The sequence below is a fragment of the Semicossyphus pulcher genome, unplaced genomic scaffold, assembly GCF_022749685.1.
Source record: "Semicossyphus pulcher isolate SPU_LCO1_2020_fin unplaced genomic scaffold, fSemPul1.0.p SCAF_16, whole genome shotgun sequence".
In the NCBI taxonomy this organism is placed as follows: Eukaryota; Metazoa; Chordata; class Actinopteri; order Labriformes; family Labridae; genus Semicossyphus; species Semicossyphus pulcher.
This window is the reverse complement of record NW_027211670.1, coordinates 20109287-20135070: the sequence shown is the minus strand read 5'-3', so window position 1 is coordinate 20135070 and position 25784 is coordinate 20109287. Positions and strand designations below refer to the sequence as shown.

At 41.5% G+C, this 25784-nt stretch overlaps 1 protein-coding gene and 1 non-coding gene across 2 annotated transcripts; both read left to right on the top strand.

Annotated features, from left to right (window-relative positions):
• Positions 1 to 706: 706 nt before the first annotated feature.
• Positions 707 to 821, top strand: LOC138594060 (U5 spliceosomal RNA). Its single transcript, XR_011308354.1, has one exon. It is a non-coding gene; the product is annotated as a U5 spliceosomal RNA (small nuclear RNA).
• A 5304-nt stretch (positions 822 to 6125) lies between these two features.
• trim8b (tripartite motif containing 8b) lies at positions 6126 to 18081 on the top strand. Its single transcript, XM_069664594.1, has 5 exons — positions 6126 to 8584; positions 15141 to 15236; positions 15368 to 15633; positions 15768 to 15883; positions 15988 to 18081. Exons 1-5 carry the CDS (start codon positions 7979 to 7981, stop codon positions 16686 to 16688), a joined length of 1785 nt encoding a protein of 594 aa, XP_069520695.1. The 5' UTR covers positions 6126 to 7978; the 3' UTR covers positions 16689 to 18081.
• The last annotated feature ends 7703 nt before the right edge of the window (positions 18082 to 25784 follow it).

Sequence of the window (25784 nt, the reverse complement as noted above, 5' to 3'; positions counted from 1 at the left end):
TGTGTTTTAGTGACTCTTGCGTAACACGTGATGTGTCCATAGTCAGAAGAAACATGTTTCATCTCTTATGGTCTTATTTCCAAGCACTACCTTTAATCATCCATCGCTAAGCAGGATCTAATTCTCACCAGAAACCACTTTGTATTCTTCCAGAAATCTGGTTATGTTTCGTCAGAAGAAAAATAAAATCAATGACCTCTTGAACAAAGGTTTATTTTAATGTTAGTGTATAACAGTCTGGGATAGCCCGTTCTCTCTATTCCTCAACAATAGATACCCGAGCTTCGTGTTTGTCTGAGATGTTTGAAATAGAGGGGGCGGATCTTTCTGAATCCTGATAAAACTTTATTTATCAGCAGGCACACTAACACAGTGAGAACTAGAGAATTACGGATTCTTTGTGAGACTGAATTATCGCTCTAATTGAATAACGGAAAATGACGGACCCGGCTTTCTGAAACTTAATTCTACATAACCGGGAAGTGAATATAAAGTCCCATCATGCCTTGCGCGCTAGCGTGAATGGCTAACAAATGCTTACCCAACGTATTATTTTCACAACAAAAGACGGCGGTGATTTGCTCATGTTTTTTCAACCAGTATATTAAGTGATTTAGATGTTTGTAGAAGAACATTTTAAAGTAAACCGTCACTTAAAGTTGTATCGTCGCGAATCTGGTTGGTTTCAATGACCGTTGAATTCAGATCACTCTTGGTTCTCTTCAAATCGTATAAATCTTTCGCCTTTTACTAAAGATTTCCGTGGAGAGGACCAATAAGAGTTTTAAACAATTTTTTGATGCCCTGCTTCCAGTAGGGCTTTCCTTCTCTGTCAAATAAAATTTACTATCAGATACAAATTGCGAATGTGGTGTGATTGTTGATGGGTAATATGCTAGTATATCATGACGTAGCGAAGATGAAGCTCCCTTTGAACTGTCACGTGAACTGTTGGTTAATTAATCACGAATTAATTTTGTATTGTTATCTGTTATTGTCGATTTCTTTGTTCTTCAAAATAATGTGAGAGGCTGTCAGAAGTGACACTCAAAATTTTTATTGTTATAAATGTAGCATTTGTAAGATTAAGCAGCACATCACATCTGTTATGGACTTCTTAAAGTTTTTACTTGAAAAATTACAATCACAAAACATTGTAAAACTATTTTCTATCACATACTAATCCTTTTAAGTATTCTTGCACATTGTATGTGTTTTGTGTGCAAAAACTCGAGCAGTCAGAAATTTGGAGTTTGGTGTGTAATATAAACTACTACAAAGTGTTTTGATCACAAATTAACTTAAAATTATGGTAGCTCCATCAGTGGTAAAAAAATTTTTTAAAAAGTAACCAAATACATTTACTAAAGTAGTAAAGTACAATTTTGAATTACTACTTACTTTTTCTATCCACCTTTGTGCAGGATTTTAAAAGTTCTATTAATACTTAAAATAAACCCTTGAATTAGGTTGTTTGAATTAAATCCTCACCTCAAGTTGCTAAGACTAATGATGCTTACATTAATGCATGAGTAATCATAAGTGTGAATCCTAAAATATAATCCACTGACAAACTTCAACCAGCCACCAAAAAGTTTTTTTTTGTATTTTTTTTACCATCTTTTTAATTTGTGTAACTGTGCAATTACACTTTCAGTACATTTCTCCTCCCTTATGGGCAGTAGGACTGTTTTCAAGCCCTCTCCACATTGCCAAGTATACACAGTATTTGATGGATAAATGTATTTGATGGGGAAATACTACATCCTAATACTACCCAAAAACATAGAAAGACATATTTAGACAAAATTATTACTCTTATTTTACACATAAAGAACAAATTCGTTATTATACATTAAACCACAGAATAATTTCATAATTTGTTAAAATAAAATGAATAACTCGCCACCTATGCATCAAAATGCTGCTCACATGTCAAAACAAAAACATACACAATAGCTATGAGTGCGCTTGTTATTTAAAGTAGATTTTGCAGATACATCTATTCTAACTTAATTAAAAAGACTTTTACTTTTAGCCGAGTATTTCTACATAGTTGTGTTTCTGCTAACATGAATACAGGATTTAAATTCTTCTTTTGACACGACTTATCTAAAGACGGGTATACTTGTCATATTTGTAGAATGAGAATTGAGGTTTCTCATCAACAAACAACACTATGTACCAGTATCACAAAGGAGTCATACCTTTTTTAAGTTAAACAGTAATACAATTAATGTTGCAGCAAAGCAACATGTTGACTTAACAGTTACAGTCATAGTGAATAGAAAATGAATACACCTAGTCATGAGTATCAGTAAGTGTTATAATGTAATTGAGTAGACTTCCGCAAGTACTACATACTGTATAAGTACAATCTGGATGAACTTGTACTTCACTTTCATTTTATGCAACCATAAACGTATACCCCACAACATTATCTAACTGATCAATTTAATTTACAAAAACACAACACACAAAAAATGTATGAGTACAATAAATCTGTAATCAGTGACCCATAAATTAGTAGACAAGATTGTGATCACCACTTAAAGGAGAAGTTCGGTATGTTTAGACCCAGGCCCTATTTTTACAAATTTGGGTGTTGAAATCCAATCCAATCCACTTTATTTATATAGCACATTTTAAAAACAACAAGGTTACCAAAGTGATGCACAACAGATAAAAACAGTAAATAAGTAAAATTCAAATGTTAAAATAAATATATAACAAGTCAAAGATTAAAATACACAGTAAAATAAAAGCATATAAAAGAACTGAGAAATACGTAAAACACAAAACAACAACCAATGATTTAGAAACAATAAAAGACAAACAGAGACCACACAACTCTCATGCTGGATTAAAAGCCAAGATATAAAAATGCGTTTTAAGACGAGATTTTAAAGTATCTAGAGTGGGGGCCATTTTGACGTGGGTGGGTAGCTCATTCCACAATTAAGGAGCTACCACTGAAAAAGCACGGTCACCCCTGGTCTTATGTCTGCTTTTTGGGATGACAAGACGCAGCTGATCAGCGGACCTCAATGGCGCCAGACCATTTAATGACTTAAAAACAAACAATACAATCTTAAAATTAATTCAAAAATGGACAGGGAGCCAGTGGAGGGAGGCGAAAAACGGGGGTAATGTGTTCATGCTTGCGCGTTCCTGTTAAAAGACGAGCAGCAGCGTTTTGGACTAACTGTAAGCGAGCGAGGGAGGCCTGGTTGATGCCAGTGTAAAGTGCATTACAGTAGTCCAAACGGGTCGACATAAAAGCATGAATCAAGCACTCAAAGTCATTGAAATGACTCGTAGGAACAAAAACTTGAAGAATCGGTCCAGTAGATAGCCTCTGCCTTAGGCGTACCACGATACGGCCTCTATGGCATCAACATAATCATCTGGGGCAATTGCACCCAATTAAAGTCTGTCCACTAAAAGTGCTTGTTTTTGCCACTGTCAGGCTCAGATTGCTACTCCAGGTGTCCGACAACATCACGGAAATGATCCCTACAAAGATCGTCCTATTTTTAAAAAGTAAGATCCTTTTTGTGTAACCAGAAACAGAAGTCTCGCGGGTGGTGAGATGTTACCCCGAACAGGATGGTGGTTCAAATGCCTCATCTTCATCGTCGATCAGGTAAATATTCAGCCATGGGTTTTGAAATATATTCTTGCTGGCAGTCCTCTATGTAAACAAATCCTCTCTCCAACTCTAACTTGCGTTTCCACCATCCTGTTCAGGTAACATCTCAACAGCCGCAAGATTTCAGAGCGAGACTTCTGTTTCTGGTTACACAAAAAGGATCTTACTTTTTTTTTAAAAATGACAATCTTTGTAGGGATCATTTCCATAATGTTGTCGGACGCCTGGAGTAACAATCTGAGCCTGTCACTGGACCGATTCCTAAAGTTTTTTGTTCCTATGAGTCATTTCAACACCCAAATTTGTAAAAATGGGGCCCAGGTTTAAAAACGCCTAAATTATCCTTTAAGTCACTTAATATGCAAAATGTTCATTTCTTTATTAGTAGTTTGACTGTTGTTTGGACAAAACAATCATTGAGACAGCATCACTTAGTCCCCGGGTAATTGTCACAGCATTTCTCCCCCTTTTATTTTGATTTTTCTTTTTTACAAACAAATCAATTAATGAATTGAGCACACAATCTGCAGAAAAAAAATGAGCCCCAACTTTGATACTTTTTTGGATATTTTTTTTAATCCTAATACTTATCTACTTTTATTATAATATTCATACAAAAAAAAAACCTTAATCACTTCCTCATAACACATGCAAGGTGGTAGCGAAGAAATGTTGCATTGCTGCTTTTACATTAATTAATTTACCACTACTTTTTTGTAATGAAATACTTTTTGTTTTCTGTGTTTTATGTTACATTTTATTCAGACTTCAAGTAATAATATGCTGTGAATATAAACTGACTCAAACCCCGGTCTTGGTGAAATGAACTGCAGCTTTAGTCTCTAAGGGAATATTACAGGAATATTACAGTCATATTTTCCTGCAACACACACACACACACACACGCACACACACACACTCGCAGATATGCAGTGTTGCCCCAGAGAACCATCATGCGTGTTCAGGCCATTAACAAATGCAGTAAGCTCTTTAAATATGATTTCCTGCCCTTCCTCCCCCGGTTCGTCCCCCAGCTCCTCCCGGTTAAAACGTGACACACATCAGTTGTGTGACAGGTCACGTGACGGCCGTAGCATTGATCCGGAAGGAGGGAGGGAAGGAGGGTAGGGAGGGAGAGAGGGGGAGGCTGATGTTGCCGAGAAACTGCATCAGGTCAGCCAGAGACAGGCTGAATCATACAGGAAGCTCGGCGACTCGGCTTCAAAATAAAGCTCCATATTTTGCATCTCATGCAGTCATTGTTTTTACATGCAGGACTTTCTGTCATTGCCACTGTTTTTACTCCAAAATAACAAATCCAATTTTAGGTTGTTGTTGTTGAAAATATTTTAAAGGCCTTATCTTGTTTTAACCGAACTTTGAATGCAATGACTGTCTGACGTGAGGCTGATGAGTGCATTGTTGTCCATTTCAACTCTGCTGCATTAGTCTGATAGCTTTAGATTAGATTACAATCTTTTATACGCTTCCTGTCCGATGAAAACCATGTAGAGCTCCTTTTAGGGCTTCTAAACTGGGTTTTAAATTGTCTATTTTTAATAGAAGACTATGCACCTGCTTCCTGTTGGGGTCTTGCATCACCCTGTTGGGCTCCCCCTATAACAACACTTTACATTATCTTGCGAATTACACAGCCACTTACTAAAGTATATATTTTTTTACACAGAATTATGGCTTGGTAATAATTGTAGTGATTTAATAAGGATTGCTTGTCTTTTGCTAAAAATATTGTCCCTTTGACTCTCAGGTTGGAACTGCTTCAATGGCAACAGTAAAGTACTGAGCCTTCTTAAAATCACTCTACATAGCTGTTATAACTTACATTTAACACAAAATGTTCTATCTATGAATTATAGTAGCACCTAATTGAGGTTTTCTGCATCATAACTGTTCAAATCTGTTGGCTTTGTTTTTTTTACCTTTCAGAAGTCTTTGCAACAATGCCACATCCCTCACCGTGTTATGTTTATAGTTCACTTCATGTATCTTACACAGATTTTTGTGCCTTTTATCCTCTTTGCTTTTTCTTTGATGTTTTCTTCATATGTCCTATTTTTCCCCACAGTTGAGTAGTCCTCAATCCAGAGTCTGTGACTCAAGCTGCGTCAGAGTAACGGCCTGTTCTTCATAGCAGCAGTCTGCGTTACAGTAATAACAGACCTAGAAATCCAGTAATTGACCAATCAGAATCGAGTATTCAACACAGCCGTGTGATAAAACGTAATAGTTTAAATGCGACCTACGATTTTTCATTTATCACACATCATAACGTCATTACAGTATTGAACAATGTTATCACACATTGCAGGTTTCCTCATTACATGCAGGATTATACGAGAGGATTATGTAGGTCGTGTTTTATTTTGAAAAACATTACCGGAAATCGCATGTTATACTGGTTTTCTTTACGCTGGTTTCAGGACTAGTCCAGCTCGCCTGCATTCCTCCTCTCTCTAAAGCCTGACCGATAGAGACAGAGAAAGAAAGGGAAGAGAGGAGGGGGGAGAAAAGGCCAATTATTATTCACAACCGTGTTGGATTTTTATGAACTCACACCGGACACACAGACCGGAAAATAACGACAAAATAACCACGTCTGAGGCAAGACTGCGCCTTTTGGACCTACTCTAGCGAGAAAAAGCCGTGTTTTTCCTCTGTAAAGACGGGACTTTGCGTTGAAAGCTATCGAAAAGCTGCTTTCCTTTCCTCGGCGGATATCTCCTTTTTTTTCTCTCTTTTTTTTTAATGAGGATTTGCAAGATGGCTGATGACAGCTCCCCCTAACAAGGACAGAAAAGCGACGTCCCCTTTAAGATTAGCGGGGTATATTTTTGTATTTCTATTAGTTAAATATATAAAATATGGCTGCTTTTTTAAAATAATGACTGTATTAGCAACGACCGTCCTTGTGGGGAAATAGTGTCAGGCTTGTGTTTATCTGTACCTGTGCTGTGGTAGAAAATGGTGAGGTGACGTCTGAGGTAATTTACACGATTTATTCGAGATAAGGAAGTGGAAAAATATGTTGTTGGCTAAAGGCTGAGATAGGTGAATAAGGTGGAGAGCACGGTAATAAAAAGAGGCCAGAGCTTGGATAAAGGTAATAATAATTTGTGGGTGAGGAGATATTTGATGGATGTGTCGGAGCAGCCAACATTCCTGCGGATCCTAAAAGCCTTTGTTTTGTGCGCAGGAGCTGGACTCGACTATTAAAACGATTAACTATGCAGTAAACAGGCTGGAAATGATGGCCCGGGTATGATTTTCAGTTTAATGAGATTATAAGGCCTTTGTTGTCGACAGTGTACTGCTAGAAAAGCCGAGGCCTTGTGTACAGATATGCGAGCTGTGCCACAGAGCAGGCGGTATTCATCAAACAGAAATGTCGCCTTTTTGTCACATTGAAGGGCTGGAGGGAGCTGTGGTGTTAATCTGACCTGTTAAAAAGCATTTCTCGTCTACTGCCAACCCTTCGCTGGTTGTATGTATAATTAAATCGCAGGTGGAGGCTCCTCGGATACTTATTTATGATTCAGCGCTGCGTTTTGATTATTGAAGGGAATCAAGCGTCCTTGAGGTCCTGACAAAACAGATTCAGGTTTTAAAACAGCTCTCGGTGTGTGTGTGTGATTAGTAATCAGGGTGTGGACTGGACTGGAGCAGTCCTTTCTCGTGGTTTTCATGCTTCGTTTGCTGGTCTGAATCATAATCCGACGTTGAAGTGAAGGCAGCTCTCAAGGTAAGGGCCTGAGCAGGCAGCAGGAAAGGATCAAGTGTCTTTTCATGTGCTACACTGAGATTCATTCACCCCATGATCATATATGTAATTGTGTAGATATTTAGTTCTCTGTGCCTTGTTTGCATTTCATGGTTTACCTGTAGCAGGCAGGATTTTAGCTTCCTGTAGGCCTATAAACACACACAGAAGCTGTAAAAGCAGGCCCTCTGTGTTAGCGTATGTGTATGTGATTTAGAGGAAAGGAAAGCACCGTTTACTGTAATCTGTAAAACGTCAGCCCCTGCTGTGTGTGTTGAAATCACCAAGGTGTTGTCATCCTCGCCTGAAGCCTTCTCTGGTCAATTTTCTGGAATTTGCCTTCATGCTGCAGCAATAAGCAATACTCATCGTCTGTCAGGGAGACTCGTCTAATTTGGTCACAAGGGTTGAAACACACAGGCTGATCTTTCAGGACTGCGTCAGGTCTGTTTTTATCTTTTTCTCGAGACTCATTTTTTCAGAGTGTCAGGTTTCCTGCGAGGACAGAGAGGCCTGGAGGTGTGGTAGAAGTGGGGAACAGTTAGTGTATGCCTGCCTGCACCATGATGGCCTCTGACATGGCTGAGACGTGGAGGAACTGTTTCGAGGAGGAGCTCATCTGCCCCATCTGCCTGCACGTGTTCTCAGATCCCATCCAGCTGCCCTGCAAGCACAACTTCTGCCGGGGCTGCATCAGCGAGGCCTGGGCCAAAGACTCCTCGCTGGCCCGCTGCCCCGAGTGCAATCATGCTTACACACAGAAGCCCAGCCTGGAGAAGAACCACAAACTGTCCAACATAGTGGAGAAGTACAACGCCCTGAGCGTGGAGAAGGCCACCACGCCGGCGCTGCAGTGCATCCTGTGCCGCCGAGGCCCACCACTCCCTGCTGTGAAGGTCTGCCTGCGCTGCAACGCCCCTTGCTGCCAGTCCCACGTCCAGACGCACCTGCAGCAGCCGTGCTCGGCCCTCGGGCACCTGTTGGTGGAGGCCGAGGCAGTGAAGGCCTGGACCTGCCTGCAGCACGACGAGTACAGGCTGTACCACTGCGAGGCCGAGCAGACGGCGGTGTGTCAGTACTGCTGCTTCGCCCGCTGCCACCCGAGCCACGGCCACGCAGTCACAGACGTGGAGCTGCGACGCAACGACATCAGAGTAAGGAGGCTTTTATGTCATACACATACATCAAACAAATGCATGCTTGTTTGCTCTCTTCTTATTACTGCTCAATGCCTCGTCACTGTGACTGAAACAAAACCACAGCTGGTACTTTGACTTCATCACTGTCTCATTATGGAAGTAGATGTCTAACATCTTAGAAGTAGAACTGAAATAATTTATTGATAGACAGAAGATGCAAGTATTTTGATATTTCTGTAATCAGTCACTGATCTTTAAAAAGCAAAAATAGGACAAATTCAGTGGCTCCAGCTTTGTGAATGTCAATAATACTGTTTTTTTATTGGACTAAATACTTCTAGGTTAAATAAGACGTTATAAGACGTCACCTTTTGGCTCTAGGAAACCAAAAAATAAAGGACAAGAAAGTAATTTGACTATTCCATACTAAAAATACTTGTTTGTAGCGGCCTGGGCCTGCTCGCAACTAGAGTTCCATGACCAGTAAGCAAGAGGCCTCCAATGCTGGCTCAGGTATCTGCAAGTGCTCCAGTCTATGCCCAGGTCCAATACAATAATTTATAAGCCTTCAAAAACTGTTTTACAGAAGTAAAGAGGGATGGATTATAGGTAATTAATCACATAACGATAGCAAACGGCAACAGTGCGGTGCTAGCAGAGAACGCAACGTTAGCCTGAGCTAGCAAAATGTCAGCATGTTTGGTACACCAGAACATGCCACCAGTAAGGCAACGATCCACCAGAATGCAAGTAGCGAGTCGTAGTACTAGCGTTGCCTTAATAAGTTAGTAGCATGGGGATACAGCTGTTGAAAAATGTCGATTTTTAATTGCACTGGGTGGAATTGGATTGGTTAGCTAACACCGTCAGAACAAAGGGCATATTTTAAAGCTGTTTTTTGCCAAATAAAAGACATTAAGTAGAGACTTGGGTGTAAAAGCTTTAGTGATCTGCTCTCAGTCTTTTATATATGTAACTATTCACTCCACTCTATCAAAAACAGAATTTCCCATGTAAAGGAACAATTGCATTTCGAGTGTGTTTCAGCCTCTCTGTGAGAGTCTGGTGCATTTTTCAGTAGTGATCTCCTCCAGCCTCCATTCTCATCTGTTGGAATGACAAACAATGCAGTCAAGGGTGGAACAATGAGGGGGCCCTCAGAGGGCCTTATCTCCCCAGCACAGGTGCATCCTAGCTCAGGGATCGCCAGTTGTGGGAGGGGGCGGGAGTGGAGACAAGGGGAAGGGGGATTAAAGTGATTTGTCACTTGATTCTGCGGTCTACTTGGGTTTTTTTATTAACCTCTTGCCTTCCTGGGGGTTTGGTGCTCGCTGTCGTTGGTTCGAGCATCAGTTGGATTGGTTTTCCTTAAGGTGGGTGTGTGACGGGTCAGTTTAGTCAGATGGAGAACCATGACGGCTAACTGACTCATCCAGATCACCCAACACCCTGTTTAGGTGTCACCCTTGTCACGCTTGGGTGTATTTCCTGTTAGTAAGGCTATGACTCAGCTTTATGTATAGTTAATCAGTCGCTGGGGCGCAGGGAGGGCATCGGGTGGGACCTGGCCTGAATTTAAAGGCTGATAACCTTTACATTAACAGCTTTTACGCCTTTTCTCTAACCAGGCTGGCTGATGAGAAGAGTCTGATGCATTCTGGATTTGGAATACCAATAATACCTTTAGGAACTAGATGTAGCGTCAGTGGATATTCCCTTTTTTGGCATAAACGCAAGACATTTTTAAACAAATCCCTTAAATGTTATTAGAAAACAATCTTGAGTTTCGTGGGACATTTAACAGTTGAAAAATAAACCCTTGTTTCTTAGCGTCGTTATGGCTAAAGCCAAAGCGAGCTAACGTTAGCTTATCACATATATATGTTGGCCGATAAATAACAAGAAATTGCTTTTTAAACATGCCAAAAATGTGTTAAACATTCATCAGTGATGATGAACGCCCAAACCACAAACTATTCATAACATTAACCACGTGTAGCGTAGTGCGTTAACATGCTAACGTTTAACAGGCACTAAATATTAGCATGGAAAAGGACGGTTGGGCTGAAAGGAGAGTCATAGTTCGAAATGGCATACTATACCAGCAGTACGGACTCAATTGTCCAAACTGTAGTATGCAGTATGCACACAAAAGCAAAATCAACAGTATGCCAGAAATACCTGGATGTCCAGTATGCATTGGACCAGTCTGCCTCACCTACTGTTTCCCACAATGCAAAGCTGCAAGACAAATATGAACAGCTTGGTACTACATACTACCGCCAAACACGGTTTGTACTATGTAGTATGCATTTTCAAACAGCCTTAAACCAAAGTAAGGTGCAACCAACAATTATATTCATTATTTTTTAATCTGTTTACAATGTACTCGATTAATCGACACACAGTTCTGTCTACAATAAGTGCAAAGTCCATGGTGACGCCAGTTCTTTCCCCCAGTCCACCAAGAAATACAAAGACACTCAGTTTATGGTCTAATGACACTAAAAGTTCTCTGCTTTGTTGAATTTGTTTAGGTATGTTACTGCACAACAATAAATATACAAGTACAAAACAAAGGACTTGAAAACAAACCTGCAACAATGAATGTTATGTTAATGCTCATGTAACAGTTTGGTGCAGGAATTTCAAACTTGGAGCTGGTATTTTACCAAGAATCAGCAAATGTTTGGCATTTTTGATGGTCGAAATAAAAAAGAAATTAACAAGTTACTCAACTGTATTTGCAGTACATACATAAAAAAACTCCAGTATCATCCAGGCTTAAATTGCATGGTTTCTAGTTTACCTCGGATCTGAGTCTTTGGCATTTTGTGTTGCATATCAACTCAGATAAATGCTGATACTTGTAAACAAGGCAAACATGAAACTAGATCTACACAAATGTATACAAAGATATAAGAGATAAGAGAAGACAGAACTTTATTAATCGTGAAGGAAATTCTAGTGCCAGATTGCTTCAAAATTACAGTATTACAAAAACAACAACTCATATCTAAGTGGAATATAAAGTGTAAGGGTTAAATGAGAAGAGACAGTGCGTCACATTACAATGAGTTAACAAGAGTGAGCTGAAAAAGAGCAGAAAATACCCCACCTTTAAATTGTGCAGCTATTGTTATTTCCATCAGGGACCATGTCAGCAAAGAAATGGTACCACACTAGTGATCCTTGAGTTAGCCTCCATGCTAAATGCCATCAAGGAATGCAGAATTAACCCCCTCACACACACACAAGTCGCAGCAACCCCCTCCCTTCTCTTCCCCTCCGTCACCCCCCCCCCCCCCCCCCCCACCACCAAATTCACCTCACCCCCTCGCACCATCCAGCAGCCTCTCCGGGTGAGGACAGACCTTCCCTCTGGCCCTGCGTTCCTGCTCTGCTGGCTCTGATGGAGAAGACACTGTGGTGAAATGACAGCTAAAGAGCGCCCTCCCCTCTTTATACCCCCTCCTCTCCTTTCCCCAAAGGTATCCCATACATTGAGCCGCCCCCCCCTCCCCTGGGACGCTGCGGCTCCTTCGACCCTGTTTTTCCCCTGGCTTCTGCTCGGAGCCTAACTCAATCAATCAGCACAACCAGGTCACAGTCCTGGATCTAACCATGCCAACTGTGTGTGTGTGTGTGTGTGTGTGAAAGATATCTAGGGCAGCGGTTCCCAACCATGTGCCGCTGAGTCCCCAAGAGTATGCAGGTTTTCATTCCTATCAAGCTCTACAGCAGCTGATCACTAATGATAAAATCAGCTGCTGTTCAGTCGGAGGGACTGGATACCATGATGATGATGTTGATGATGATGACGTTGATGATGGCACGTAAACAGACCATAAGCCTGTGAAAAACAACAGATTATTGATTTGTAGACCCCAGTAGATTTCTCGGATGTTATTTACTAAGAACCCTCCCTTTAAAGGAGCATTTTCCTACTCTGTGCGAACAATCTGCTCCTTCTCAAAAACAGAATGAAATTAAAAGATGTTTTCATTGAAAAAAATACAACTTTATCTTTAATTTGATACTAAATATGTATGGAGTATGGAGTCAAAATAACACCAAAAAAAGCGGACTTAAACCACTGTAAAAAGCTTTTCCTTAAAACTAAACGTTTCAAATGAATAAATATGTTGCAAAATATTTTTAAATTTTACAATGAACATGCTATCCAACATATTTCTCTCTGTTTACTTTCTGAATCACCATTCAGAAGCTGACAACAAAATAGATCCTTCAGTTAATAATGCTAGGCTTTCAAGATAAAAGAGAATTGTCCCAAACTACAACCCACTCAGTGTTGCAGTAGTAGGTAGGACCACATGACCACAGTGCCGCAGTTATGTGACACCAGCTGCGGGGTGGACCAAGTGACCCTCATCACCGCTTTTTTATTTTTAAAGATGTTATCTCGAAGATTTCAGTTTCATTCTCTTTGGCGACACCTGTGGTGATAATTGGTAATTGCGGGAGCACCAAATTAACCAGACGTCCACGGCTGGCTCCCTTTGTTACGGTTGTAACTCTTGATTTTCCTCGCTGACGGTCGCTTTCCTTTTTCGACTGTTTGCTTCATCTGAGCGTCGAGTTTGTTTCTTTTTCTTTGTATTTTCACTTATTTTTGAAGTTGTATCTGTAGTCATCCATCTTTTCTTTGTTTGTTCAGCCATAGTAGATTACTGTTTACTCGCAACACTTGCAGAGAGCGGAAAAGCAGCCGCTTAGCTCCGCCTACCCTCTCTGGCAGACCAACCACTGCTGGGTGATGGAAAACGCGTCACGAACTGGGCGCCGCTTGTGATCTTTTTTTCCACTAAAGTCGCTACAGACACCCAGTCTGTAATACTGCAAATGCAAAGGCTTTCATCAGTGGGCCATAGGCTCAATCACCATTGTGTTACCTCATTCGGCGATAGATAGAGACTTAACAGAGATTTATTTACATGAAAATCTTCAAGATTATACCTTTTACATAGACCCAGTGATGTTGATCGGAACGCGTTCTGCGTCTCTGGCGCTTTAATATCTAAAGGGTAAACTCACTACCCACCTCATCTTTCCATACAGAACAAAACATTAACAAAGTCGTTTTAAAAATCACAGTAATCATCAAAAGAAAACTGGCTATCAGAGCACCGCTGTTTTAACCCTCTGCGCATCTCATCGGAGCAGACGAGCCCGTGTGCAGTCTCGCGACAAGCTAGTTTAGCAACAACAGCTAGCCCGTCGCCCAAGGTTTCATTTTGACAAATAAGGATACGAACAAAGTGCTGATAATAAACTCGTGTTTCCACTGCTTATGCCATGTTCACTCATGTCAGTGATGTTTTACCGTGTGGGGGACGCGCTGTAGTGAAATAAGCAACACACAAAATGCGGGCTGGGGGCGGCGGTTAACTACCAAACCGCAAGGGGGCGTTAGGGTTCACCGCCAGTTAGAAAAATTCAGTACTGTCACAGCTCTAGTCGTAGGTCATGTAGGCAGGCAGGCAGGCAGGCAACTACTACGAAATAAAAATTGCATAATTTTCATGTTCTTATTGTCTTCAGACCACTAATAGTGCTTTACACTACATGTCAGCATTCACTCTTTCATACACACGTTCATAGACTAATTTATTGCCATGCTAGGCAACAGTTCAGCTAATCATTCACACAACACTGGCTCCGTCTTCGAGAGCAATTTGGGTTCAGGAGGACACTTTGACATGTAGACCTGAGGAGCTGGAAATCTAACCGCCAACATTCCAATCGGAGGGCCACCCGCTCTACCTCCGAGCCACAGCCACACGTCTTTAATTTTACTACTAGCATGTTAGCATTTAGCTCAAAGCACTGCTGTTTCTCACTGCAGACTTGATATTAAGTGTTGTTTATTTGATTCTTGGTCACATTGGCATCATCTCATTATTTTGCTTTCCACAGTCTTATCGTGATGCTTCTCATTCATTAGGTGTTGATTGAGGATTATTCATATCTCACATTAAATATTAATTACATGAGGGATTAGCAGTTCTTTGTCAGTTATAGTCGTACTGCCAGATTTCCACTCATGTAGCGAGCGTCGTAAAGGATTGTTGAGCCATTGATGATGTTTTTACGTATTTTGACCAGAAGCTGAGCCTGATATCTCATTCAGGCGTCTGCTGCTGTTCACATGCACTCATCAGCCGAGAAATAACAAGTGTTGTTGTGACAGAGCGACCTCCTCTCTGTGAATACATGTGCATCTTTTATACAGTCGGTACAGAGAGGAGCTGCTGGAGCTTTTTCTGCCTCTGTATGCCCATTTATTTATCTCTGCTCGCTGCGCCAGCTCCCCCAACATTAGTCCTCACTCTGTAATGCAAACACAAAATAGCTGCTGGTTGCTATGACAGCACACCCTCCCTTCCTCCCCCGCAGGGATTGTGTGTTGGATGGAGACTAAATTAGCCGGCTCCTGGATTTAATATCTCAGGCGTGGGGGAGCGGGGAGGGGGATGCTAGTGGCTAGCTGGGGTCACAACTTCCCCAAGCTAAAGACTCTTTCTTTTCGGTTTCTCCCTCTCTCTCACAGCAAAGCCTTTTAAGACAGCAGGAGCGCGTGGAGGAGCGAGTGCAGGAGATCGAGGAGCAGCTCTGCAAACTCGACTCTGACAAGTGTGTGGTGGAGGTATGTTTCAACACCCGACTATGTGGGGGGAACGTTTCTACACACATTTCCAGAGATTCCAGCCTTGCATGACACGACAGGAGATCATGAGTGGATTGATGTTTGTGTGTCTGTGTTTGTTACCTCCACAGGACAGGGTGTGTGAGCTGAAGGAGGAGGTGCGTCTGCAGTACCAGCGGATGCACCAGCTCCTGGAGGAGGACCTCGGTCGGACACTGGAGGCTCTGGACCGCGCTCAGGCTCGGTTCTGCCAGGAGAACGCTGCCCAGGTTTTGGTTCTGGGAGAGCAGCGCCACGAAGCCCAGAAGCTGCTGAGCTCCATCCACACAGCCTTCAACAAGGCGGAGGAGCTGAGCTTCATGAAAAACACCAAGCCTGTAAAAATCCTCACAGACAGGTGAGGAAACTGTCAGACTTTTATTTTTAAAATGGACGTCCCCCTTTTTTGCCTGTGGGTCTGTAATATGCAGGTTCTGCTCCTAAGCTGACGTCTTATCTTGAATTTTGCATGTCTCTTGGCGCTTGTTGCAGGTCTCAGGCATGTGTGGGCAGCAGTCTCCCTCCTTACAAAGTGGGGAATCTAAACTCAAAACTGTTCCTCTCTGAAATCTCAAAAAGAGAGAAGAGCTTGAAGAGAACGCTGGAAGGTAGATCTCAAACAAAGTCATGAGCGTTTTACTTTAATGAGCGTGTTTTTATTTTAATTACCACTTGCCTCCTCTTATTTCACACCTCTTCTCTTTTCACTCAGCTCCCCTCACCCCTCCCTCGACCTTCCTGCAGTCTGTTCCTGCGTATCCCAGCGGCCAGAGCTCTGGCTCCGGATCAGAGAAACGGAAACATTCCACTGCCTTCCCAGAGGGCAACGGGAACGTCGGAAAAAATGCAGCTCCAGGTTTCAAGGACTCCTCCTCTTCTTCCTCATCCTCCTCCTCATCCCTAGCCAAGCAGCCCTACCTGGGCTCGGGCTCCGCCTCTGGAGAAGGCCAGTCTGCCAATCAGCAGCCTCTCGGCCCCTGCGGCCCGCCTCACATCAGCGAGAGCGGCGGGACAGGAAGCGGAAGCGGCTCTCTGACCAACCACCACTCGGGCTCTGTGTTCGGCTCCTCGCACTTTCCTCCGGGAGGCAGCAGCTCCTCCCACTCCTCCCAGCAGGCCGTGCTGCCTCAATACGGCGGCCGCAAGATCCTGGTGTGCACGATGGATAACTGCTACTGCTCCGGGGTGCCCTCGGTGTCGGGCCACCGCAGCCACCCTCCGTACCCGCGCTCTGGCTCATTCCCCTGGGTCAGCGCCCAGGACTACCCCCCTCCTCCGGGTCTGGCCTCTGGAGGTCCGTCCATGCAGGGCCTGGCAGTGCGGGACTGGATAGACGCCTCACAGACACACAGACATGCTGATTTTTACGGGCTGTATGGGCAGCCGTCTACAAAGCATTACGTCACCAGTTAACGGAGTAGACACACACACACACACACACACACACACACTCGGATATAGAGACAGGCACCAAAATAGCACATCTTTACTGACTTATTAACCGGAAACAACACACTGCAGATATACTCTCCACACAGTAAATAGTAAAATTATACCCACACACACACAGATCTAGAACATGTACACACATTCGGGGGCAGGGTCGATCTCTTTGTGTGTTTATTTTTCTTAATTTCTTTATTTTCAGTCAGTGTTTCATGTAGTGTATTATACGTAAACAGCCATCCGCATCACTCTGGCACAACTGGGCTCAGCATTTTACACATAAACAACAAACGTGAGGCCTGAGAGGAGACATCTTGCATCGTTTTATTTATAGAGCAGGAGACGGATTGATAGAAAAATGAACATTTATTAGAAATCCTTCTCAGGCCTCTTCACAGCTTCTCACCGACGCTAAAGGGAAATCACCGTGCAGTTTTGACCTTTCCAGTTTAGCGCTTCATCTGATATAATCACCCCTCCAGTTGTACTGAGGTCGATTGCCTTATGTTATTAGCATCATCATTTTCTCCGCCCGGCTCACTTTTGTCTGATAGATCCTTTAATGAGGGACCGCGGCCCCTCTGTGTCTCTCTTCCTTTCTTTGCTGAGTTCAGGGATGGATCGTACGGCTTGAAAAACAAAACGCTCTTCCATCGAACACCCACAATGCACTTGTGGACGCCTTGTAACGCCTGGACTACAGACCTGCAGAGAGACACTAGAGCTCCGAGTTTTTGGGAATATGGTCGTTATTCCCAACACTCCCTTTCCTGCTCCCAGGCTCCACAGGACAGAAGCTCTTCTTCTGACAAAGACTGTTTCCATTTAGTACTTACTAAGACTTTGTGTTATTTGGTACATCTGTAGGTGTCAAGCTTGTCTAGAGAGACTCTTTGATTCAAGAGAAAAAGACAAGACTGGACAGACCAAACCAATCAAGCATCTGGAGGATCTGATGATGCTGTAATTGTACTTCCTGCAGGGCAAAGATGTCACTTCCTCTCAATAAGCACACGAGCTCTTGGCTTCCTGTTTGCAGCTGAAAGCATGCAAGGAAGAGTTTTTTAAAGCACTCAAAAGAAGAAGAACAATGGGGGGGGAAATGTATGCAGTTTTAAATTGAGTGTAACGAAAAATAAGGAGGGTGGGAGGAATTTTTTTCATGAACTTTTTCTAAAAGAACTAGACTGGACTGCAAGATGTAAGCAATTGTCATCATCCTAAAAAGGAGCTGTTACAACAGTCAACATAAATAGAAAAAAACCGACATAAAAGTATCTTTTTTTGTAAATATTTTGTGAAATGGAAAAATTACTGACGTGATTTGGAGAAGGGTTCCAAATAAACGAACAAATTTAAACCAGTGTCTGCTGTCATCTCTGTATGTGAAAGTCCTGCTTCCTCGTATTCGTTTAGAGGACAAAGGTGGTGATAATCGATAGTTTTGTTATTTTCAATAAATCCCATGAAAAGACCAAAACCATCAGTGCTTAAATAATTTGCTGCTTTCCTACCCTGTTTGTTCCACAAGCCCAATGACACTGCTGTTAATCCTCAAAACTGGGGCGCTGGTTTAGCTCAGTAGGTAGAGCAGGCGCCCCAGGTACAGAGGCTACAGTCCTTGGTTAGACTCCTGTTCTGCCGATCTATTTGGTGCGTGTCATCCCCCACTCTCTTGGATCTGTCGTATCTAATAAAGGCAAACATATATTTTTTTAAATCCTCAAAAACTGGTCACACGTGAATTGTTTGACAGCTTTTGACGGCAAATAATCTAGAGTGAATTTGATTGAAGAGTGGGAAAATGTAGAGAGAAGGGTTTGTAGAGAGAGGTGTGTTAGAAAGAAGGGCGAGGTGCCCTGTCTGTTGCTAGTACTCACCCCCCGCGGGACCGGGCTGTACGCTCTACCTCCCTCTACTCCCCCATTTCCATCAGGGTAGAGAAGGGAGGGGAAATTCAATGTTTTCACTCTGTTAGTACAAACATGCTACACACACACAGGCCCGAAATACACACATGCTCAAATAGGACTCTATGGACATGCATTAACGGAGAGATATCAGAGTGCACATGGACATGCGCCCCGAGCAGTGGGGGATTCGGTGCCTTGCTCAAGGACACCTTGACGGAGCCCAGGAAAGGAGCTGGCACCTCTCCAACTAGCAGCCCCAATTCCACGCTTGGTCCATACCGAGACTTGGACCGGCCACCCTCTGGTTCCCAAGCCAAGTCCCTACGTGCCTGAGCCCCTGTCTTCCCCAGAGCAAGGAAGATGGTGGGGTCAAGGTTAGGGTAGTGGGTAACCCTAACCCAGGGAAGAAACCCCTTCCCTTGTGCCCTCATCCCAATACTTAAAATTAACCTACCACATGACCCTTAGTGGTCATTGCTACCCAAGCAGCATTGCCAACTTCAACAGACACAGGCTCCGTTCATATGAGCTCCAGGTCTTGACAAAGCCAATACTACGTACCCCACCATAAGGCCCCCACAACTCAATCTTGTAGTTGGATGGGCAGCGAGTGCCAGCACATCAACAGGGTAATCAGATATCAAATATCTCAACTTTTGGATAGAGTGGACATTTTGTGTCCCTGTGGATCGATTAAAATAACATTTGTGATCCTTTCATTTTTTGGTTTGTCTAAAACGTCAGACTAAAACTAAACCACAACATTCCCACCAACAAGGAGGGTATCACTTCCCAGGAAGACCATTCTAATGTTTTACGTTCTCTGCAATGTTTTCCCGTAGGTCAAATGTCAATGCATGTTTCTGTGGGTCAATATTTCATTATACCAAAGATGTTATACCTGACACCTACAATCTTAAATCCGCAGACAAGACACAATTCATGGCCTTAAACATTACTATCTCTTTAGTGGCTGAACTCATTTTTACCATTTGAAATACCTTTGAAAGGCCCACGTCTCCTAATTTCTATTTACCCTCTGATTTGATTGCAAGATATCCCTTACAATCTCTTACAATATCCTCGAACATAGGACCCCAGTGTTGACTTACACCAGCCACATCTGCAAACGTTAGCACGCTTAAGTGCTAATCATTGTTTACAGTTTACCTGCTTAGCTGCTTGTGAGCTTGTTAGCATGCTTATTATAGCACTGCGCTAGTAAAGTCGCATTATATTTCAGTTCTGTGAACATTCTCTCTTGAAGCTCATACTCAAAAAATGTATTCAAGCACGAGTTGTTACAGATTTGCTGTGATCTCTGGGCCAGGTCCGATTCAACTGTCTTCAACTCTGACTACGCAGGTGTGTTTGGAACACGACTACAAACCCAAGGGAAAGGATCCAATGGATGGAAATATGTGAACACACTACAAAAAGAAGAATCGCTTAAGAAATGAACAACTCTTGTTACTTCCATCCATCCATACTGCTTATCCTATTCAGCGTTGCAGGGGGCCGGTTACTTTAACAGCTTAATTCCTGGTTTTGGTCTTCTCATTGTTTAAAATGAAATAATGAAGTATCAGCAGCCTTCCCATTTCATATTTCTCACATTTGTACAGAACTTCTGCATTTGTTTTGTGCACAGGGTTTGCACAGTCATCTGCTACCTTTTCATATGACTTAAAAGAAAAACAACATCCTCCCACTTGTACCCCGAATATCACACAATTGCTGCTGTTCTCTCTTAAATATGCAAATATTCTGCCTTCGTATCCTGCCTATCTGTTCTTCTATTAAAACACTTTTCTTAGCAGCCACATAAACAGAAGGACCGAACTAGAACTTTAAACGTCTCTGTGTCCACCGAGTACAAACTGGGCTCATGTGTGGGTGGAGGCCTACAGAGAGAAAACAGGATGGAGAGATCAAGTCTCGAGATGAGTACTCAGTCAAAGTGTGTGTGTGCGTATGTGTGTTTGTTCCCCTTAGCCTGATTAGGCTGTTACATTATGGCCTTACCCTACACAGCACTTTCAGCCTCAATCCCCCGTTCAGACGGCAGACATGATTCACTTGTGTGTTTCAGTGAGTGAACTGGGAATGGAAATTTAAATCAAATGTAGGCAAGAACAGCTAACGTTTGTGAATTAATACTTGGAATTGAAGATTAGTTGTATCTAATCGGGAAAATCCAGTGATGCGAGCCAAAGCGTCAACTTTTATTGGCTATCTTGTTTGAGATCGATGAGATGATTGACAACACTCTGGAGAGGTCAGCAAGATAGCTTAGCTTAGCACAAAGACTGGAAACAGGGAAACAGCTGGCCTTGAAATAAGAAAACAAATCCAATCTGTTAGTTCATTTATAACCAAAGCTTTTCAACGTTTTTATGACAAGTTAGCAGCCAGTTAACTTAATTTAGCTCAAAGACAGGAATAAAAAGAAAAAAGATCAAAAGGGGAAAAAAAGAGATGTAACATCTTATGTTTGAGCTACCAGCTGTTAGCAAAGCTTGGCACAAGGAATCAAAACAGGGATAAAAGCCAAACTTTTGGTTTTGAAACATTTGCTTTTCAAGTTCTTTATCTTATGCTAGCAACTGCTTGGTTTAGGTTAGCAAAAACACTGAAAACGGGGGCTAATAGCTACTTTTCAAGCATTTTAAGTTTGGCTAGCAGACACAAACACAGGAACAGCTTGTTTGGAAACACTTACAAAACCTCACCTTCTGCACTTTCTGTAAAACTACATTGTGGTTTTTTTTACTATCTAATTTTTGATCAGTCTAAATTTGACTTCAACAAGGCAAGCTAACTGTTTCCCCGTGCTTCCACTCTTCATGCTAAGCTAAGTTAATCGGCTGTTGGCCGTAGCTTAAACCATACAGACTTGACAATGGTAAAAAAAAAAGAAAGAAATAAGCCTATTTCCTGAAATGTTAAACCAGTGTGTGTTTTTTAAATCACTTTTTAAGTCAGCCTCAAAGCAAGGAAGTCATTTTAGTGCTCAGAAAAAAGGACATTTAAATATCTACTGTTCAGTCCTCTAAAGACGATCATGTAATAAAACTGAAATCTCAAAACAGTTGCTAAACGACCCACTTCGAGCGATTGTTTCTAAATAATGAACTTTCAATCCCAATCACATGTTTTTGTAACACATGTATTCATTGGAATGTAAGTTTCAGATTCCGGATATGATTATAAGGACGTACACGTAAAATCAAACATTTTAATAATTCGTTCTTCTTGCTCCTCCCTCGTCTTCCTCCCACCTCTTTCCTCTCTCGAGCTGGTGGAAAAAGAGGTCTGATGTGCTGCTTTTTTTTTTTCTCGCGTCAGCAAACCTCAGCAGAGACACCGGCAGCCAAGAAGTGTGGGGTCGGAGGTGCGGCATAAATTACAGCGCTGCTTTTCTATCTTTCACTCTCTGACACACACACACAGTCATCACCAAACACTCCCCCTCTCAGTCTCCTGACACACACATTTTCTCACACTTGCTCACACAGCTGCTGAACAGCTGTTTGATCCACGAGGAACGAGAGGCAGCGATTTGGTCGCCTACGTCTCTGATATGTATCTCTGTCACATGTCTGGCTCCTTTAAATTACCCCCACACACACAATGTGACGAGGGGGGGATTTTATTTACTCATTAAACAACCACAACTTTTTATTCTATGATTTACAAGTGACAAGAGAAAGTCGATACCCCTCTTATGTTTGTATGATAAATAAGAGGCTACAGTAGCTTGTTAGCTTAGCCTAGCATGAAGACTGGAAACAGCCATGATGGCTTTGTGCAGAGGTTCTTGATTACCAGCACCTCTCAAACTAACTCGCTAACATGTAGCCCTACAGCATGTTAATCCGTCTAAAATCTTAGGTTTTAAAACAACAATTAGCAATTTTGTGGGGTTTATTTGCGTCTGTTTTTTGTTTTGTTTTTTTACCAGGCAACCAAAAAGACTCCAGGAAGTTTCTGGTCCCAGCCAAGAAACAAGCTAGTACATAGCCACCTCAGAGCAGAAAATTGACTAAACAAACAAGCTATATCTGTACATTATTTAGCTTTAAATGTGCTGGTAGCAGTCACACACAAATGATAAATACCGCTGTAATGTTTGCACAGTAGTCTACATTTGAAGCTAAAGCAAGCAGCTAGCATAAACCCTGGAATTAGCTTGTACCAGCAAGTATAAAGCACATTATTTAACATGTTTTATCTTTGTTTATTATATACAAGTAACCCAGATTCCTGGGTCTTAAATGTGTTAATTAGTGAGTTTTAGAGGTGCTAATAGGAAGATTTAATTATCTTTGGACAAAGCCATGTTAGCCTTTAAGCTAAGTTATGCTAACCCACTGCTAGCTTAAGCCTGATGTAACAACATGAGGGTGGTGTTGATGTTGTCTAAAGCAAATAATAGCATTTCCCACTAAGTCTAATCATTCCTTTAAATACCGTTGTTTCTAAATGTATCTCCCAGGATGCACCCTATTGTTTTTTCAGTGGTACTCTCTGTGAATCTAATTTAACAGGGAGATAAGATCCAGATGAGGAACAATACTAGCACATCCTGTCTGTGTGAGAGTGGACAAAAAGATTCTTTGTGAGAGGAGAAGAAGAGGCTGTTTGCGAGCCTCTGAGGCCCTCTGAATCATTCACATACAATGTTACATACAAATCAAACACACGGCGTACTGTTCCTACAGCAGGAACAAACTGTTAGACACATAACACCTTCAAATGTCTCACTCCAGGCAATTATTTATGACCTAAATGTGGTCTGAAGTTAAGTAATAAGCCTGTAGGTGACAAAGACAACTTCTAAAAATACATACTGTCTCTAAAAGTTCTGAAATCTACATTTCAAATTCAATCAATCAATCAATCAAATTTTATTTGTTTAGCACCAAATTATAACCAAAGTTATCTCGAGACACTCTATCAAAAGAGCAGGTCTAGACCGTACTCATTTAAGCTATTACACAAACGAATATGACACACTTAAATTAATTGTAGTTAGTTCAGTATCAAATTAGGTTTTTAACAAACCATGGTAATAACAGTATTAAGTATTTTACATTTTAAGTAAAAATCTAGCATTTATAAATCTTTTGTTAAATACTCATATCCCTATAAAAAGACCAGAGACAACAATTCATGTGTTTAACTGACTTTGTATAAACAGTCTAATGCTGTAGATTGTATTGGAATAAGACCAAAAGTCTACAGTTATGCTAGCTGCCTCCTGAGCCTAAAAAGTACATTATAAGCGGGTGAAATAAGTATAAACGAGTATAAAATGGAAATACTTCAGTACAACTAACAAAAAATTTGACATGACTAAAGAACTTAGTAAATGTACCCAATTGTATTCCACCACTGGATGGAGGTTGAAGCCTGCAATGTTGTCAGAAAGATGTCTTTATCGCTCATCCCCCTCATGCAGGTGGTCTCACGTACCTGCAGCCCTTCAGGCCCAGGTTTGTGCAGTGCAGATAGTTGTCAGTCAGCCCCAGGCCAGGAGGCACTTACCCAACCAGGTGGATACAGCACCACCTGCCTGAAACTCAAGCCTGCTAGAACAAACCAGATATGATTTCATAGTTAGTATTCTGCAGCACTTATTTTCTTACAAATCACATGAAAACATATTTATATATGCAGGTGCAATAAAATAAGGATCATGCTATCATTCAACAAGTTATTTTCTGAGACTGTCAAATGTTTGTTTGTATCCATAATGCAGGCATTTATTTCAGTTAGGACTTTTAAATCTTCCAGGTCAGTGGCCTTCAACCTGCTTTGAGCCTTTAATACAAAAAATAATTCTGTGTTCTTCTATCACCAAGTCATGGATGGATAACTGGAACGGCCTACTGGGCACAGGTCACGGGGCCTCTGCTTGTGTGACTGTTAATATTTCTTGCTAGAAGAGCAAATATGACCCTAAAATGATGCAAAGAGACACAAAAAAACTATGAAGATATGCAAACCAAGAATGGCGAGACAAAAATGACCATAAAGACACCGAACAGGCTAAAAAGAGACACAATGAAGAAGAAATACAAACACCAACAGAGAAACAAACTACTTCAGAGGCATCAAACAACTACAAAGGGATTCACAATAACTACAAAGATACAAAAAACAACCACAAAGAGACACAAATAACAACAGAGAAACTTAAAACAGCTACAAAGAGATGCAAAACAACCTTAAAGATTAAAACACCACAAGAAGACATAAAACAACATAAACCAACATTAGGATCTAAAAAATGCAAAACAACCACAAAGAAACAAAGGACAACTACAAAGCTAAGCACATCTACAGTAATGCAAAACAACCACGATGACTACAGTGAGACACAGCACAACTACAAATGCAAACAGATGCTACACAGTCACAACTACATGAGTCACAAAAAGACTAAAAAGAGACCAAACACAACTAAAAAGAGAAAACAACAAGAGCAAAATGCAAACAGCAAAGAGACTTAAAACAGCTACAAAACTATGCAAAAAACAAAAACAAGAACGATGACAAAGAGACTCAAAACAACTTCAAAGATTAAAAAACGACAAGAAGACATAAAACAACTCAAATGAGACACTAAAGGACGACAGCGAAGCAAAACAACCACAATGACACAAATCACAACAGAGGCACTAAACGAATACAAAGACAAACAAAACAAATGCAGTTATGCAAGACAACCACAAAAATAAGAAAAGTACTATGATTAGAAGAGGACAAATAGATTCGAAACAAATGCAAAAAACACAGCCACAAAGATAAGCTGAACAACCACAATGAGACACGAAACAATCTAACTGTAAGTGTTTCTCAGATGCAGGAGGGGCGTATAGCCCATTGTCTTATAACCCACCCATGATCCCAGTACATATAAATACTGAATTCAATGGTCTATTTTATTCAATAGAGCTCCACTGAGGCCTCTCCACACAGGCCTGGTTGCTGTCATAAACAGCTGACTCCACCTGCTGCGGGTGTGGAGCCACTAGAGCCTGGTCAGTCTTACGATATGTAAATGTCCCTGCATGATGGGAGTGAAATGAAATGTTGGCTTAAATTGATCCAATAATCAACGACATCTGTTATTTTTCTTACA